Source organism: Panthera tigris, chromosome B2 (assembly GCF_018350195.1).
Source record: "Panthera tigris isolate Pti1 chromosome B2, P.tigris_Pti1_mat1.1, whole genome shotgun sequence".
In the NCBI taxonomy this organism is placed as follows: Eukaryota; Metazoa; Chordata; class Mammalia; order Carnivora; family Felidae; genus Panthera; species Panthera tigris.
Window position 1 is genome coordinate 40220677 of NC_056664.1, and position 13089 is coordinate 40233765.

The 13089-nt window shown below is 45.2% G+C and overlaps 1 protein-coding gene across 15 annotated transcripts in view; it reads right to left on the bottom strand.

Annotated features, from left to right (window-relative positions):
• Positions 1 to 5563: 5563 nt before the first annotated feature.
• The window catches only part of TRERF1 (transcriptional regulating factor 1), a 226213-nt gene continuing 218687 nt past the window's right edge, over positions 5564 to 13089 (bottom strand). For 12 of the 15 annotated variants that reach the window (XM_042986360.1, XM_042986358.1, XM_042986356.1 and 9 more), the window contains 2 exons: positions 11778 to 12025; positions 5564 to 8470 (listed from right to left, as the gene is read on the bottom strand). In XM_042986360.1, the coding sequence (XP_042842294.1) occupies positions 8146 to 8470; positions 11778 to 12025 (573 nt within the window). In that variant the 3' untranslated portion in view covers positions 5564 to 8145. The remainder of the gene's footprint in view (positions 8471 to 11777; positions 12026 to 13089) is intronic. The other 3 variants (XM_042986369.1, XM_042986367.1, XM_042986365.1) reach the window with 1 other exon arrangement.

Consider the following 13089-nt stretch of genomic DNA (forward strand, 5'->3'; position numbering starts at 1 on the left):
GCCTTGCGTTCCGGCACAGGAACAACCATAGAGACGTCATTCCACGTATTTTTGAGGGTGGGACTGAGAGTCCAGCTGGCTTCCCTAGGGTCGGCTGCTTGGCTGACGCCGGGTCTTGGTCACATTGCATCATCCCCTGTGTAGATAGTTACCGAGTTCCTTCAGTGTTTCCTCTTCAAATCGTGTTTGCTTATGTAGTTCCTGTTTGGTTGGAGGTAACAGAACACAGGCTTTGAAAAATGTATATAGTTAATATATTGGCAGCAGTTATTTCTGGGTAGTGGATTAATGGTTGATTTATTTTCCTATTTCTGTATGTTTCAAAATTTTAACAAAATTTCTATTTCATTAAAAGGAAAAGTACCAGGGGTGCCTAGTTGGCTCAGTGGAGCACGTGACTCTTGATCTTGGGGTTATGAATTTGAGCCCCACCTTTGGTGTAGAGATTACTTAAAAATGAAATCTTAAGAAAAAGAAAAAAGGAACTGTACCACTGCACTGAGTCTAGGTCCCATCCCTTTACCTCCTTAAAATAGCCTTGCTGTGTTCCTTAAGCCCACATTCCTTCCCCACAACAAATGACATTTTTGTGACCCAGCCATCCTGTACATCACCATCCTCCCAGTCTTCCTGTCTTCATTTCCTTGTGTTACTGTAGCATTTCAGAATTTACAATTGCTGCTGTTATCCAGTACCAGAAACCAAAAAGTATTATAGCCAAAAAATGTCGTTATTAATGTCCACCATAATTTAGCTGCAAGTAAAAAGGCTTATAACCTGGGTTTGTTATAATAAAAATTTATTTCATTTGTGCAGTTCTCTAAGCTTTATTCTCCCCACGTGCTTTCACATAGGCAATTCAGCATAATGGAAAACTCTGGACTTCTAATTGGGAGATCTCGGTTCTCAACCCAGACTTACCACTTTGCTGAGTGACTGGGCTTGCCAGTAACTCAGGCAAGTATCTTGCCCACTCTGAGCCTCAATTTTCTCATATATCAACTAGAGATGATAAAATAGTTCCCACTTCAAAGAGTTGCTAGGCAGATTAAATGTTTGGTATAATGCCCAGCACATAATGATGCAAGATGAAGGTCATCCACTATTTGTAACATAAAGCTGCTACCTCACCTGCCTTCTAAGATTGTTGAGCAGATTAAAAATAATAAGATCAAGTTTATGAGAACATTTTGCACCGTCTAATTAAAAGTACTGTGCAAAGACATTTCCCCCCACAAGGTATTACTTACTCTACTTTGCGGGCAAGAGAACCAGGGAAGAGGTAGAATGACTTTCCCAACACTGCACAAATTGATGAAGATAGGAAGGAACCGACACCAGTTTTCTGGCCCCTCAGACTGGTCTCTTTTCACCAGAACTCTGTCCGTGTGGAGGTGTGGCAGAGATGCAGGTGTTTTTACATCAGACTGTGCAAACACTACACTTCACTTGTGTGCACCTCCACTGTCCTCAGCTGTGCCCCCACCTTGGCAGGCTGCCCAGTGCCCTTTTCAGAGCTTTTTCTGAATCATGACATTCAAAGTTGTCTCTCTCAGCTGAAGGGGTTCTCCAATAGCTCTCCACCTCTATTGTTGCTTCTGAAGTTTGCATCAGTCTGTCTCTCTCTTTAAATGAATGTTTATTCATTTTTGAGACAGAGAGTGTGAGCAGGGAAGAGGCAGAGAGAGAGGAAGACTGAGGATCTGAAGCAGGCTCTGCGCTGACAGCAGAGAGCCCAACGTGGGACTTGAACTCATGAACCGTCAGATCATGACCTGAGCTGAAGCTGGACACTCAACTGACTGAGCTACCCGGGAGCCCCTGCATCACTCTCTCTTATGGCACTTCTGTGACGGATTTTCAGTCTGCCTCCTGCCCCCTTTGAGTAGTCCCAGCTGGGTAAGGGTTCTGCAGCCACAATGATGGTGACATTACAGCCAGGCAATGATTTTCACCTATGTTACTTAATTTGATCCTCACGGGAGGACACGAATTTTATCCTAATTTTATAGGTGATGAAACTGAGGCTCAGAGATGAAATGACCCACTCAAAGTTGTATGAGTTAGTTATAGCTGAAGCAATAATCCCAATAATCCCAATAATCTTCAAAATCCCAGCTCAGTCCCTTTTCTACCCCTGCAGTGGATTGTTGCTGACTCTGTGCTGAGGTCAAGTTCTATTGAAGTCTCTGTGGACTTGAGGAATAGAGAACCCCACTGCCCCCACCTCTCAGCAAGAGACAAGGGCTTATTTTTTTAAGTTTATTTATTTTGAGAGAGAATGAGAGAGACAGTGCAAGTGGGGGTATGGCAGAGAGAGAGAGAGAGAGAGAGAGAGAATCCCAAGCAGGCTTCATGCTGCCAGAGCCCAATGCGAGTCTCGAACTCACAAAACTGTGAGATCGTGACCTGAGCCAAAACCAAGATTTGGGCGTTTAATCGACTGAGCCACCCACGTGCCCCAAGGGCTTATTTTTATTTTTAAAGACATGTGGCCTGAACTGCTCCTGGAACTGAAAAAGTGGGTTGAAAGTAACCTTAGGGATTAGATACCGACTCCATTTTTGAGGCCAAATATGGTCTCTCTAATGGTGGGCTTTCCCTGCCTACAAATAGTTTCTGCTCCCCCAGAACTCTGCTTTGCACATGGTCACTGCTCGCTGCCTTTGGCTCACTGTCTCCATTCATACTCTCAAATGTGGGTATTGTGTGTCACCAGTCTATGGGCCTAATAGCATGGGGTCAGGTGCCAACCCAGGCCCGGTTAACTGGGGGCAACGGGGAGGATCATCGTGAGGGGCAAAACCAGGTCTTGGCCAGCAGTGGGGCCGTAGACAGGGCGTGTAGGCGAGGACAGTGATCTTAAGCTTGACCTATCCATTATGGGTCTCTTCCCTACTACCTAAACTTTCACGCATCTGATCTACTGTAGATGAGTAGGAGGCCAGATGATTCTGGATAGTTGATGCAAGTACACTTTGCTTTATGTCCGGGAAAAATAAAAGCATGTGTGCCGTATATTTCTAACTTCTACCATATTTTGATTGCACCAGCGGTTCGGTTTTAAAAGACATCCCCCGTCCCTGGATTGTGATGGTTTCACAGGTATACACTTATCTCCAAAGATACAACTCATCAAGTCGTAGACGTTAAATACGTATAGCTTTTTATATGCCAATCGACATCTCAATGAAGTGGCTTTTAAAAATGCTGATTCTTGGGGCGTCTGGGTGGCTCAGTCGGTTAAGGAGCCGGCTTCAGCTCAGGTCACGATCTCGCGGTCTGTGGGTTCGAGCCCCGCGTCAGGCTCTGTGCTGACCGCTCAGAGCCTGGAGCCTGTTTCAGATTCTGTGTCTCCCTCTCTCTCTGACCCTCCCCCGTTCATGCTCTGTCTCTCTCTGTCTCAAAAATAAATAAACGTTAAAAAAAAAAAATTAAAAAAATAAAAAAATAAAAAAAATAAATAAATAAAAATGCCGATTCCTGCCCAAAATAAAGCCACACAAGCGGAGGAAGTAATGACCTAAAACAGTCCGAAGCAAACATTGGTGTGGTGTGTTAAGAAAATGTGTGCTGGGATGCAAAATAAGCACGTATGTCTGCTCTGGCCTTTAGAACTCCAACAGAAACATTGCACACTTACCTTGGGGTATGGTTCACTTAGAAAGACGTTATTGAATTTTTAACATGCCTTCCTCATTATGTTTTGCTCGTGTCAACATTAAAACTCATCCTTATTCCTAGAGCACCTCAACTGGCTGGCTATGGCTGGGGAAGGTAGACTGGGAATCTGTGAAATTCAGAACTGACTTTAGGTAAACTCAGGAGGCTTTATTTATTCACACACACACACACACAGATAAGCATACCTGGAAGAGTAGAAGAAATTAATTAATTAATTAATTAGTAGTAGTAGTAATTAGCCAATTTAACAAATAGTTGCTAAGTACCCGATATACTCTGCCTGAAAAGGCAGTTGTCATAAGGGGGTTCAGAATATTAGTAAAACATGACCTTTCCTCTTCCCAACAGTGGAATTAGATCAAGTCCCCGCCCCCTGTATGCGTGGGACAGTGTCGTACACATGGGGCTCACGAGTACTGAATGAATACATATAAACATAGGAAAAAGTCTTCAGGTTGGACCCGTGAACCTCTGGAAGCAGAATTTAAATGACTGGCTTAATGCACACTGCTTCTAGAGGAAGTGCTGTTTTATTTATACAGAACTGTCTAAAACTGATGGCTAAATAGTTGAGTAAAAAGCCCCCAAAAGAACCTAGATCAAGGTCCTTGCACAGGCATGCCCCCCCCACCCTTACAGCAAATTCTGTGGGAAACCCAGAATTTCAGATTTCTCCTAAAGTTTGTGTTTAATCATCAGAAAGTAAACACAGTCTAGACTTTGGAAATCCAGACGAGCGATGCATATACGCCAGGGTGGATGGGACCTCGTGGTGCGTTCACCGTGGGCCGCCCGTGGGTAATGTCGAGCTCCCTAAGCTGCAGCCTTCGAAGTATGGTGTGGAGACCGCCAACCCAAGGGGCTTGTCTGCCCTTCGCAGCAGAAATGTTATGTCCTGGCCTCCAGGATGTGCGTAGGGGACACTCTAACGAGCATTAAATCTCATCAGCAGACCTCTAAATCGCTCTTCAGAAACCAACGAACAGGTAAGTTAGCATTTATCCAGCATTGAGAAGTCACTTCAGTGGCTAGAAAGAAGGAATGTTTAAGCCAAATGAAACTCAAAAAGATAACATTTTATTTTCAGAGCAGCTGATGCAATATCGAATCAGGTTTTCACAAATAAATAGGACAGTGTCTGTTTGGTTACATCTCTATTTAATGAAGGCCTATCTATAGGAACTGTAATAAATTTCTGAGAAGGCTAATGACTGGAACCTTTGAAGTAAAATTCTTCTGGCTCTCTTTTGGAAAAAAAGGATTGTGGTAACTTAAAAAAATGCTTTTCACTCAGGGGGAAAACCAACCTAGAATGCCTCAGTTTTGTTTTGAAGGAATGCACCTTTTTAGGACAAGTCTATAAAACATCTTTATTTATTTGTTACATATGATGTTTAAATATAACTTTGCTTTCAAGCTTCAAACTTTTTTTTAAACCCCTGGTAAAATAAGACTTTTGGTTCACCTTAACAAAAACTGACCTAGGAAGAAACATTTTTAGCAAAATGTATTATAAAATTCACTAGAAAATACTGTCCTCTTTTGGCCAAAATGTTACATAAAATCCTTATTAAAAATACACACATTACAAAAGAACAATTATGAAGATGCTATACATAGTGCTTCTGATATGGACCAAGGGACCTGCATTCCGGGGAAAATACAGTTAAGTACGCTAAATATTATGATGTCAACTTATAATAGTGCAAACCTGAATAAATTACATCCTGAAATGGGAAGGCATGCAAATCATTTGCTGAGAATAGAACATAACGAAGCCAGAACAGGAAGCAATCACTATTTAAAAATGTTTTCGTTTTTATTACATTACTTTTTTTTTTCAAAAATACTTTTCTTTACAATAGAACTCCTAGAAAATATTTACAACCTTCCTCTAATAAAATAGAACAGCAGTTAAATATATTTGAAAATAAGATGGGTTTTTCCATAAAATATATCTGTTAACTTTTTATATACAAGCTTTCTCAAAGAGGTCTAAATTCACTAATGAAAAACCATCTGATAGTAAACAGTAATGGTGTTGAAGACATCAATCTTAAGGAAGAGAAGTTCTTGGGGTGGGGAGGGGTGAGGGAAGCAAAAACACAACACATACATGCAGGCAGAATCATTTCAGAAACAAGTAAGTGCAATATTTTACCATGAAGTCAATTCTTTTAAGTTGATATTGTCAAGAAATACTACTTCAGGAATTTGAACTGTCTCGGGAAGGAGGAGTTCTTTGGTTATTTCGAGTCAAAAATGCTTACGTTACACTGCATGAAAAATCAAAATTAAGTTGTGCATTACATTTTTGCCTTGGCAACTCGGTTTATTTTTAATGTTTAAAACGGGAACGGCTGGGCAAGTCTCCAAACGCAGCAAGTACATTTGCTTTATAAACATGTTTCTGGGTGTTTGCTCCTTTGATAGATAAGCCTTCATAGACCCGATAGCAGAACCATTCCAGAATCTCTCAGACACCAGCACGCAGAGGGAAGCAGTCACCGGGACAGACGCAGTCAGCTGATGTGACCGCTGGAATGGTTCTGGAACAGTCCTGCCACAAAGTTGATGCACACTGCCTAGGCAGTTCTAACTCAAAACCTATGAGAGTAACCTAAAACGGCAGCAAATAAAACCTTTCTTTTTGCTTATAGAAAAGATGAAATGAAACCTCCAAGACCTCTTTGTCTGAAAACAGAATGATGGAAATGGAAAGAAACCTTTATTATTTCTCTTCTGCCCATGGCTTTCCTGAGATTCAGAGAACATTGCCCATAGGTGGGGCCGCTGTGGGCCATGAGTGGGTGCTAAATGCTTCTGCCAGAGTCAAACTTAAAAGACGCTCAGGACCTGTCCTCTGGTTTCTGCTGATATTCTCTCTAATGTCAAGCTATTAATTAGTGGGCCAGCCAAGTTGCCTGGGGGGATGGGCCACACCTACACAGGCTGGGGAACCAGCCTCCCCGGGGTGGGGTGGGTCCTCAAAGCCCTTGCTTCGGAAGCAGCCGGGCAGCTTTAAAGCTCAAGGGGGAGCTGCCAGGGGCTGTCCTCTCTGCCCCGGCTGACTGACTCGGACTCTGGAGACGCGTGCTCATTTGCCCTAACAGGGGGATGGGGCAGTCTGACTCAGTTCAAAAGCCTGAGCTAAATGCCATTTTTGAAGGATTACAGGCTTATTACCTTCAAGTACAAACAGCAACCCTGCTACAAAAGACAGGAGGAAGCAGAGCAGAGTGATGTAGCTTGGAGAATTCTAGAAGTGCTTTGGTAAATGACTTGCATGAATACATTCCTTGTTTGAATGCAAACATTGGAGCTAAAGTGGTATCTGAAACCATTTCTGTTGGCCTTGAATGCTACTGCACTTGTATTTGCTATCCAATGTGTGGGGAAACAGTCTGGCAAAGGTGAATTAACAGCAAAACCCCAGTGAATGAGGTTTCATGGTACTTCCAAGTGGCACAAAGTAATTTCAGAACTCCACAAAACCATTCACAGTGTTGCCAAAAAGAGCAGGGGCTCCTCCAGTCTAGTTTTTGGGCCGAAGAATGCGTCTGCGCTTTCCTGAATGGGTGCCCCTCAACCACCCTCCCTAAAGAGCCCCGGCAAATAACCCCCACTATGGGTTATTTACCTCCAGCCGGCGTGGGCTCATGCCGAGATATGGCTCTGCCAATCCACGAATCAGAGCCACTGGTCCCCCGGGAACACGGAAGAGGGTGCACTTCCTCTCTGAACCAGGTCCTCAGGAAAGCACTGCCGGGGAGTGAAAGCCTGAAATTATACAGTACTTTTGGAAACAGGCTAACGGAGACAGGCGAGGCAGGGAGAAAACTTATTTTCACATTCGGTCAACTTTTCAAACGGTGCGTGTGCTAGAGGAAAGCCGTGTTAACACGAGGGTTTGCTTCGCTCCCTGGAAAAGTTACCCCCTTAGCACAGAATCTCCTGGCAAAGACTCCGAGTTCACTGCAAACTACACAATGAGGTCAGAACAGAACAAAAATAACTCTCAGTGGGAAAGGATGGCCCAAGGCCCCCACTCGAAGAAGGTAAGGCTGCTTCACCCACACATACACGTACACTCGCTCACGGCAAGCTTTGGGATAAAAGGCAACAAGGATGGTTGACATCTGAAAGCCAAAGAACATGAAGGTCAGGTTCATTCCCTGCCAGGAATGAGCTCGTGGGAATGTAGCCCAGATGAGAAACACCTCTTAAATAGAGTTGTGCCAATTATTTATTCCCTCCAACCTCCCACAAAAACTTTTTTTTTTTTTAAATAAAAGGAAAAGAAACCGAAAAAAAAAATTCTTCTAAACCTGAATGAAACGACCACTTTTTTTTTAAACAGGTAGTTTAAAATGGTTACAAAACGAGCAGGGAGTCCAGGTTTCCTGATTAACGAAGACGGAGGTCGTGGGTGTTCGCAGTCTCCGCATGACAAGCGGGGCTTTATAGTTCTGCATCACCCTGAAGCAAAACCGAATCTTGGTCGTCCAAGAGGAGATCCGTGTCCACGACCTCGGCCTCTTCCATGACGCCTCCCAACTGCTGGACAACGTCGCCATCGAGGATGTCCACATCCTTGATGGGTTTGATCAGGCTCAGCTGGTCCAGGGGCAGCAGCCCCGGGGCCCCCGCGGGCCCCGTAGTCCTCTCGATCGTGGCCGCCATTTCAGCAGCAAAAGCTGCTTTCTGAGCCTTTTGCCTCTGCTGTTCCTCCTGCTGCCTGTGCGTTTTCATGTGCGCATTTCGGCTTTTGATCTTGAAGAAGACTCTGAGAATGAAGAAAAAAGAAGCACTGTGAAATTCAGGAGATCTGAGTTCTTGGAAATCTGGGCATCCTACAGGGAACAGGGGCCGTGTGGCCTAACGTCTGGTTTGGGTGGCTTTGACAGAGTCCCTGGTCACCTAGGACCTCCTGCCCCTGTGACCTGTTGCCTCTCCTCTCCTAGCATTACAAGGGAAAGGGGATGGGGACAGGAACACACGTACAGGGTGTCAGGCTTCCTCTCTGTGGCAATGGAGGATGGATTCTCAAAGGCCTTCCTGTCCCTCTGTGGTCTGCAGCTCATGCCCTTTCTCATCCTTTAGCTTACCCCTCTCTCTCAGCACAACCCAAGAATCCCCTACTCATGCTGCCGAGCTCTGATGGTACCTGTAACAAAACCCATCACCTGCCTGTGGTTTCTGTCTTCCGCAGTCAAAATTCTTGAAGGCTCTGCCTGACCCTTCTCACTTTGGTGTATCACACACTTGGTAAATTCCTCTCTTTTCCACCCTCTCCAACTGGACGCCTGTCCCCTCCCCTGCAGCCCAAACCCTCTTCTCAAGGTCACCAGTAACTCTGTGGCCAAATCCAATGCCGCCAGCCCCGTTCTGTCTTTACTATACTTGACTTCTGAGCTGCACCCATCACTTCTTTTCACCTAAGACCCCTTCTTATTGGCGATCGTATTACCGTAATTTCCTACTTTTAGGTTTAGAATGAAAGAATGGTTTTCAGCTGCAGGTGATTTTGCCTCCCCAGAGACAACTGGCGAGATATTTTTGACCGTCACAACTTGAGGGGGGCATGGTATTTTTCCAACCTACTGGGGAAGAGCCTAGGGATGTGGCTACATACCCTATAATGCAGAGGGTGGCCCGTCTTCCCCAAACAAGGACTTATCAGACCCAAATGTCACTGCTGAGGTTGAGAAACTCTGGCATAAGGGGCCCATGAACTATGGCCAGTGGACAAAATTCAGCCCACTGAATTTTCGTAAATAAAGTTTTCCTGGAACACAGCTATGTCTATTTGTTTATGTATTGTCTATGGCCACAATGGCAGAGCTGAGTAGTTGGGACACAGACAGTATGGCCTGCAAAGCCTAAAATATTTCTATCTGAACCTTTTTCCGAAACAGTTTGCCCAGATGTGAGACCGCCTGTTTCCAGAGATGGGGTGATACAAATATCTGGCATTCATTCCTGAGCCCATAAAGGGAAAACAAAACAAAATAAAAGAAAAAACAACTCTGATTCCTAAGACAAGCAGAGTTGATGAATCACAATTGCACATATTGAAACTGTTTAATGTGATGAACATGATTTCAGCCGCTAAAACAGGCATTCTGCAAACATTTGCCTATTACTTCTACTCCGGAAAACCACAGAAAATATCTTCATTTTAACTGGAGTTATGTTATTAAAAGGTCACAAGCAACATAAAAACAAGACAAGAAAAACAATGGATGTCACTGAAAGACAGCCAGAAAGCTCAAAATGCTAATTTTTGTTTGTTAAAATGTTCTTTGTCTCCACCTGGTGGAGTAAGGAGTCGTGGCCTGCTTGTAGCCCTGTGAATGGCGGTGTTGGCTCCTCTCTGGGGACAGGTGGGACGGTTCATTACTTCAAGTCACTGAGCCTCATGATCAATCTGGGGGCTCATTTTTCCGTGGTAAGACGAAGGGGATATCTTGTCCTGGCTCTGAAGGGTATCGGAACACAGAGGGGAGCTATACCTAAAAAGCCATCTCCCCGATCTCTGTGCTTCATAGAGGGAAAATTGCTGCTAAGTTCCAGCTCCCTGCGGCGAGAGCCACCAAAAGGAGTTAGGTTCGCTCAGAGGCTGAGAGTGCCGGCCCAGGTCAGCCTGCGTGGCTCAAATCCAAACTCGGATGGGCGCCGTGACAAAGACTTTACCCTTTCTGTGCCTCATTTTCTCTGCTTGGAAAAAAGAAGCTACTCAAAGTGCCTACCATATTTCGCTGAAGGTTAAATTAATCAATACACGTAAATATCCTTTAAAACAGTGCCAGGCAAATTGGCCCTGATAAATGGCAGGTACTAGTAAGTTGCCTTAAAATATCCTAATGAGGATGCATATTATAAGCAGAGGAACCACTTGGCCTCATTCGCACAACTAGGGATGCTAAAGGAAGTCAGTCCTGACAACCAAAGTCAGGCAGACTCACTGAGAAGCAGAGTGAAATTCTACACAGGAGGCTGGGGGAGGGAACCCTGTACATCTTACCATCAGTGATATTTTCGACCTAAAATAAACAAACCAGTAGGATGGAGCAGTGGTCAGGAGCTGAGATGGGTTCAAATCTCAGCTCTGCTCTTATTGAGGATGTGACCTGGGGCAGGTGATTTATTTTTTTTTTTTAATTTTTTAACATCTTTTATTTTTGAGACAGAGAGAGACAGAGCATGAACGGGGGAGGGGCAGAGAGAGAGGGATTCACAGAATCGGAAGCAGGCTCCAGGCTCTGGGCCATCAGCCCAGAGCCTGACGCGGGGCTCGAACTCACGGACCGCAAGATCGTGACCTGAGCTGAAGTCGGACGCTCAACCGACTGAGCCACCCAGGCGCCCCAGGGGGCAGGTGATTTTACCTAACATTCAATCTTTGTTTGTATCACAAGGATAAAAGCAGTATCGGCATCACATGGCGTTTCTGCGCTCAGTAAATGTTGGCTATTATTACTACCTACTGTCAGTTTTTTTCTCTTAGTTGTTTTATATTATACTTAAAAGGGTAGGGATGGCAGATAGGCTTTATCTCCTGGGTCACCCCGATCAACTGATTGTGCCTGCTTGAAGCATTCCGACGTCAGGGTTTTAAGATGATAGAGAGGAGTGTAGCAATCGGTTAGTGATGTCTGCCCCGGGCACAGGAATGAACCATAGGGATAGGAGAGTTCCTGTTAGGTGTTTGGAGCCATTCTCAAATCGCTCAGCAGGAATGCAAAGAGAGCGACGCGAGTGGATGTGGTTTGGGTGTGAAGGGATGAAGTGGGAATCCGAGTCCCATCCACCATTTCCGAAAAAGAGTCAAGTTTTGTCACTAGAGGTTTGCTCTGAAGAGGTCTGTCCTTATTAGGGCTTTTAGGGTATCAGAATGACCATATTCTGAAGCAGAGACGAGGTCCACCCACCCTGAGGCACCATGCAGACCCCAAGATGATAGGAGAGAGTTTTTGGAACCTCCGGGTTCTTTTACTCGCTCAAGAAACCTCAGACCATCTTGGCCTGGCCTCCACGGAGCAGTTGTTCATCCTGGACTTAGATTCAGTCCCTGGTCCCCTTTCACCTACTTGCCACACTCCTTGCAGGGGAAGATAGTAGTGGGGTCTGTCTCGCCGCTGGTGGTGCTGTGAGAGGGTGAGCTCTTCACTGAGCAGTATCCACTCTGAGCGCTGCCAGGCTTCTGCTTTCCAGAGGGGATGGCACCCCGAGCTTTGGTCACCTGGTTGGTGCCACCGTGGATACGGGCGTGGCCGTTCAGTGCCTGTCGGGAGCTGAACACCTGGGGAAGAAAGGGAGTGACATGACATCTACAGTCCTGAAAAGGAAATTAGGGTTATTAGTTACTCAGTGGTAAAACACATGATATTTGAAACAGTGTCTAATGACGGGGCGCAGGGGTTTTACGTAAGCAAACTTTGGGTGTATGCGCTAAAAGCCGAGGTCAGATACTACAACCACAAACACTGAGCCCATAAAAAACAACAACAACAACAAAAAAAACCCAACACACACACATTGTTGTTACAACCCGAGGACGAGATGCACAGTATTAAGGACAGAGAAACTGTCCAGGAGGCAGGGGACTGGGGGGCCAGACCCAGCACCTCTGAGAGGGAGGGCCATTGGGCCACTTCCCCTCTGTACGCCTTACTTTTTTTCCATCTGTAAGATGAGGGAGTTGACCGGCTTCCAGGTGTTTTTACCCTCTCCCTTTTCTTTTCTCCTTTTTTTCTCCCCTTACTTAAAAAAAAAAAAAAAATGACAAATCGGGTCTTGCTCAAAAGCTCTCAGTTAAAAGCAGAGATGCTCTGGCTGAAATACAGACAGCACCCCGGAAGTGAGTGCATTTGCTCAGCTCTATCTCCCCGCCCAGGAAGTCCTAGAGCCCCAAGAAACACAGTTGGAAAGACTGATTCGTTGACCTGATAAATCCCGTATATTACGTTCAAGCCTCCATCAGTGGCCAACTGTTGAAGCAATGTTGAAGACTCCCAAATTTTACTGCAGGATGACAGCTGAAGCTTGCCATAAAGCAGGCTCTCCCCATCTCAGCACTCCCGATACTTGGGGCTGGATACTTTTTGTTGGAGGGGGGCTGTGTGGAGTAGGATGTTTAACAGCATCCCTGGCCTCTACCCAGGAGAAGCCACCAGCACCTCTCCAGTTGTGACGTTAACTGTCCCCACACCATTGCCAAATGTTGAGGAGCAAAATCATTCCCAGCTGAGCACCACTGCTGACAAGGGATGCAATCCACCTCCTTGAGTTCTAAGAGCCCCGACTTCCAGCTTGTGAAACACATCAGTACCCACTGCTTTGCAGGTGGTTCGCTCTGTGTTAAGTTCATGAGCTCTGTTTATGGTCTGACAGGGAGAAAAA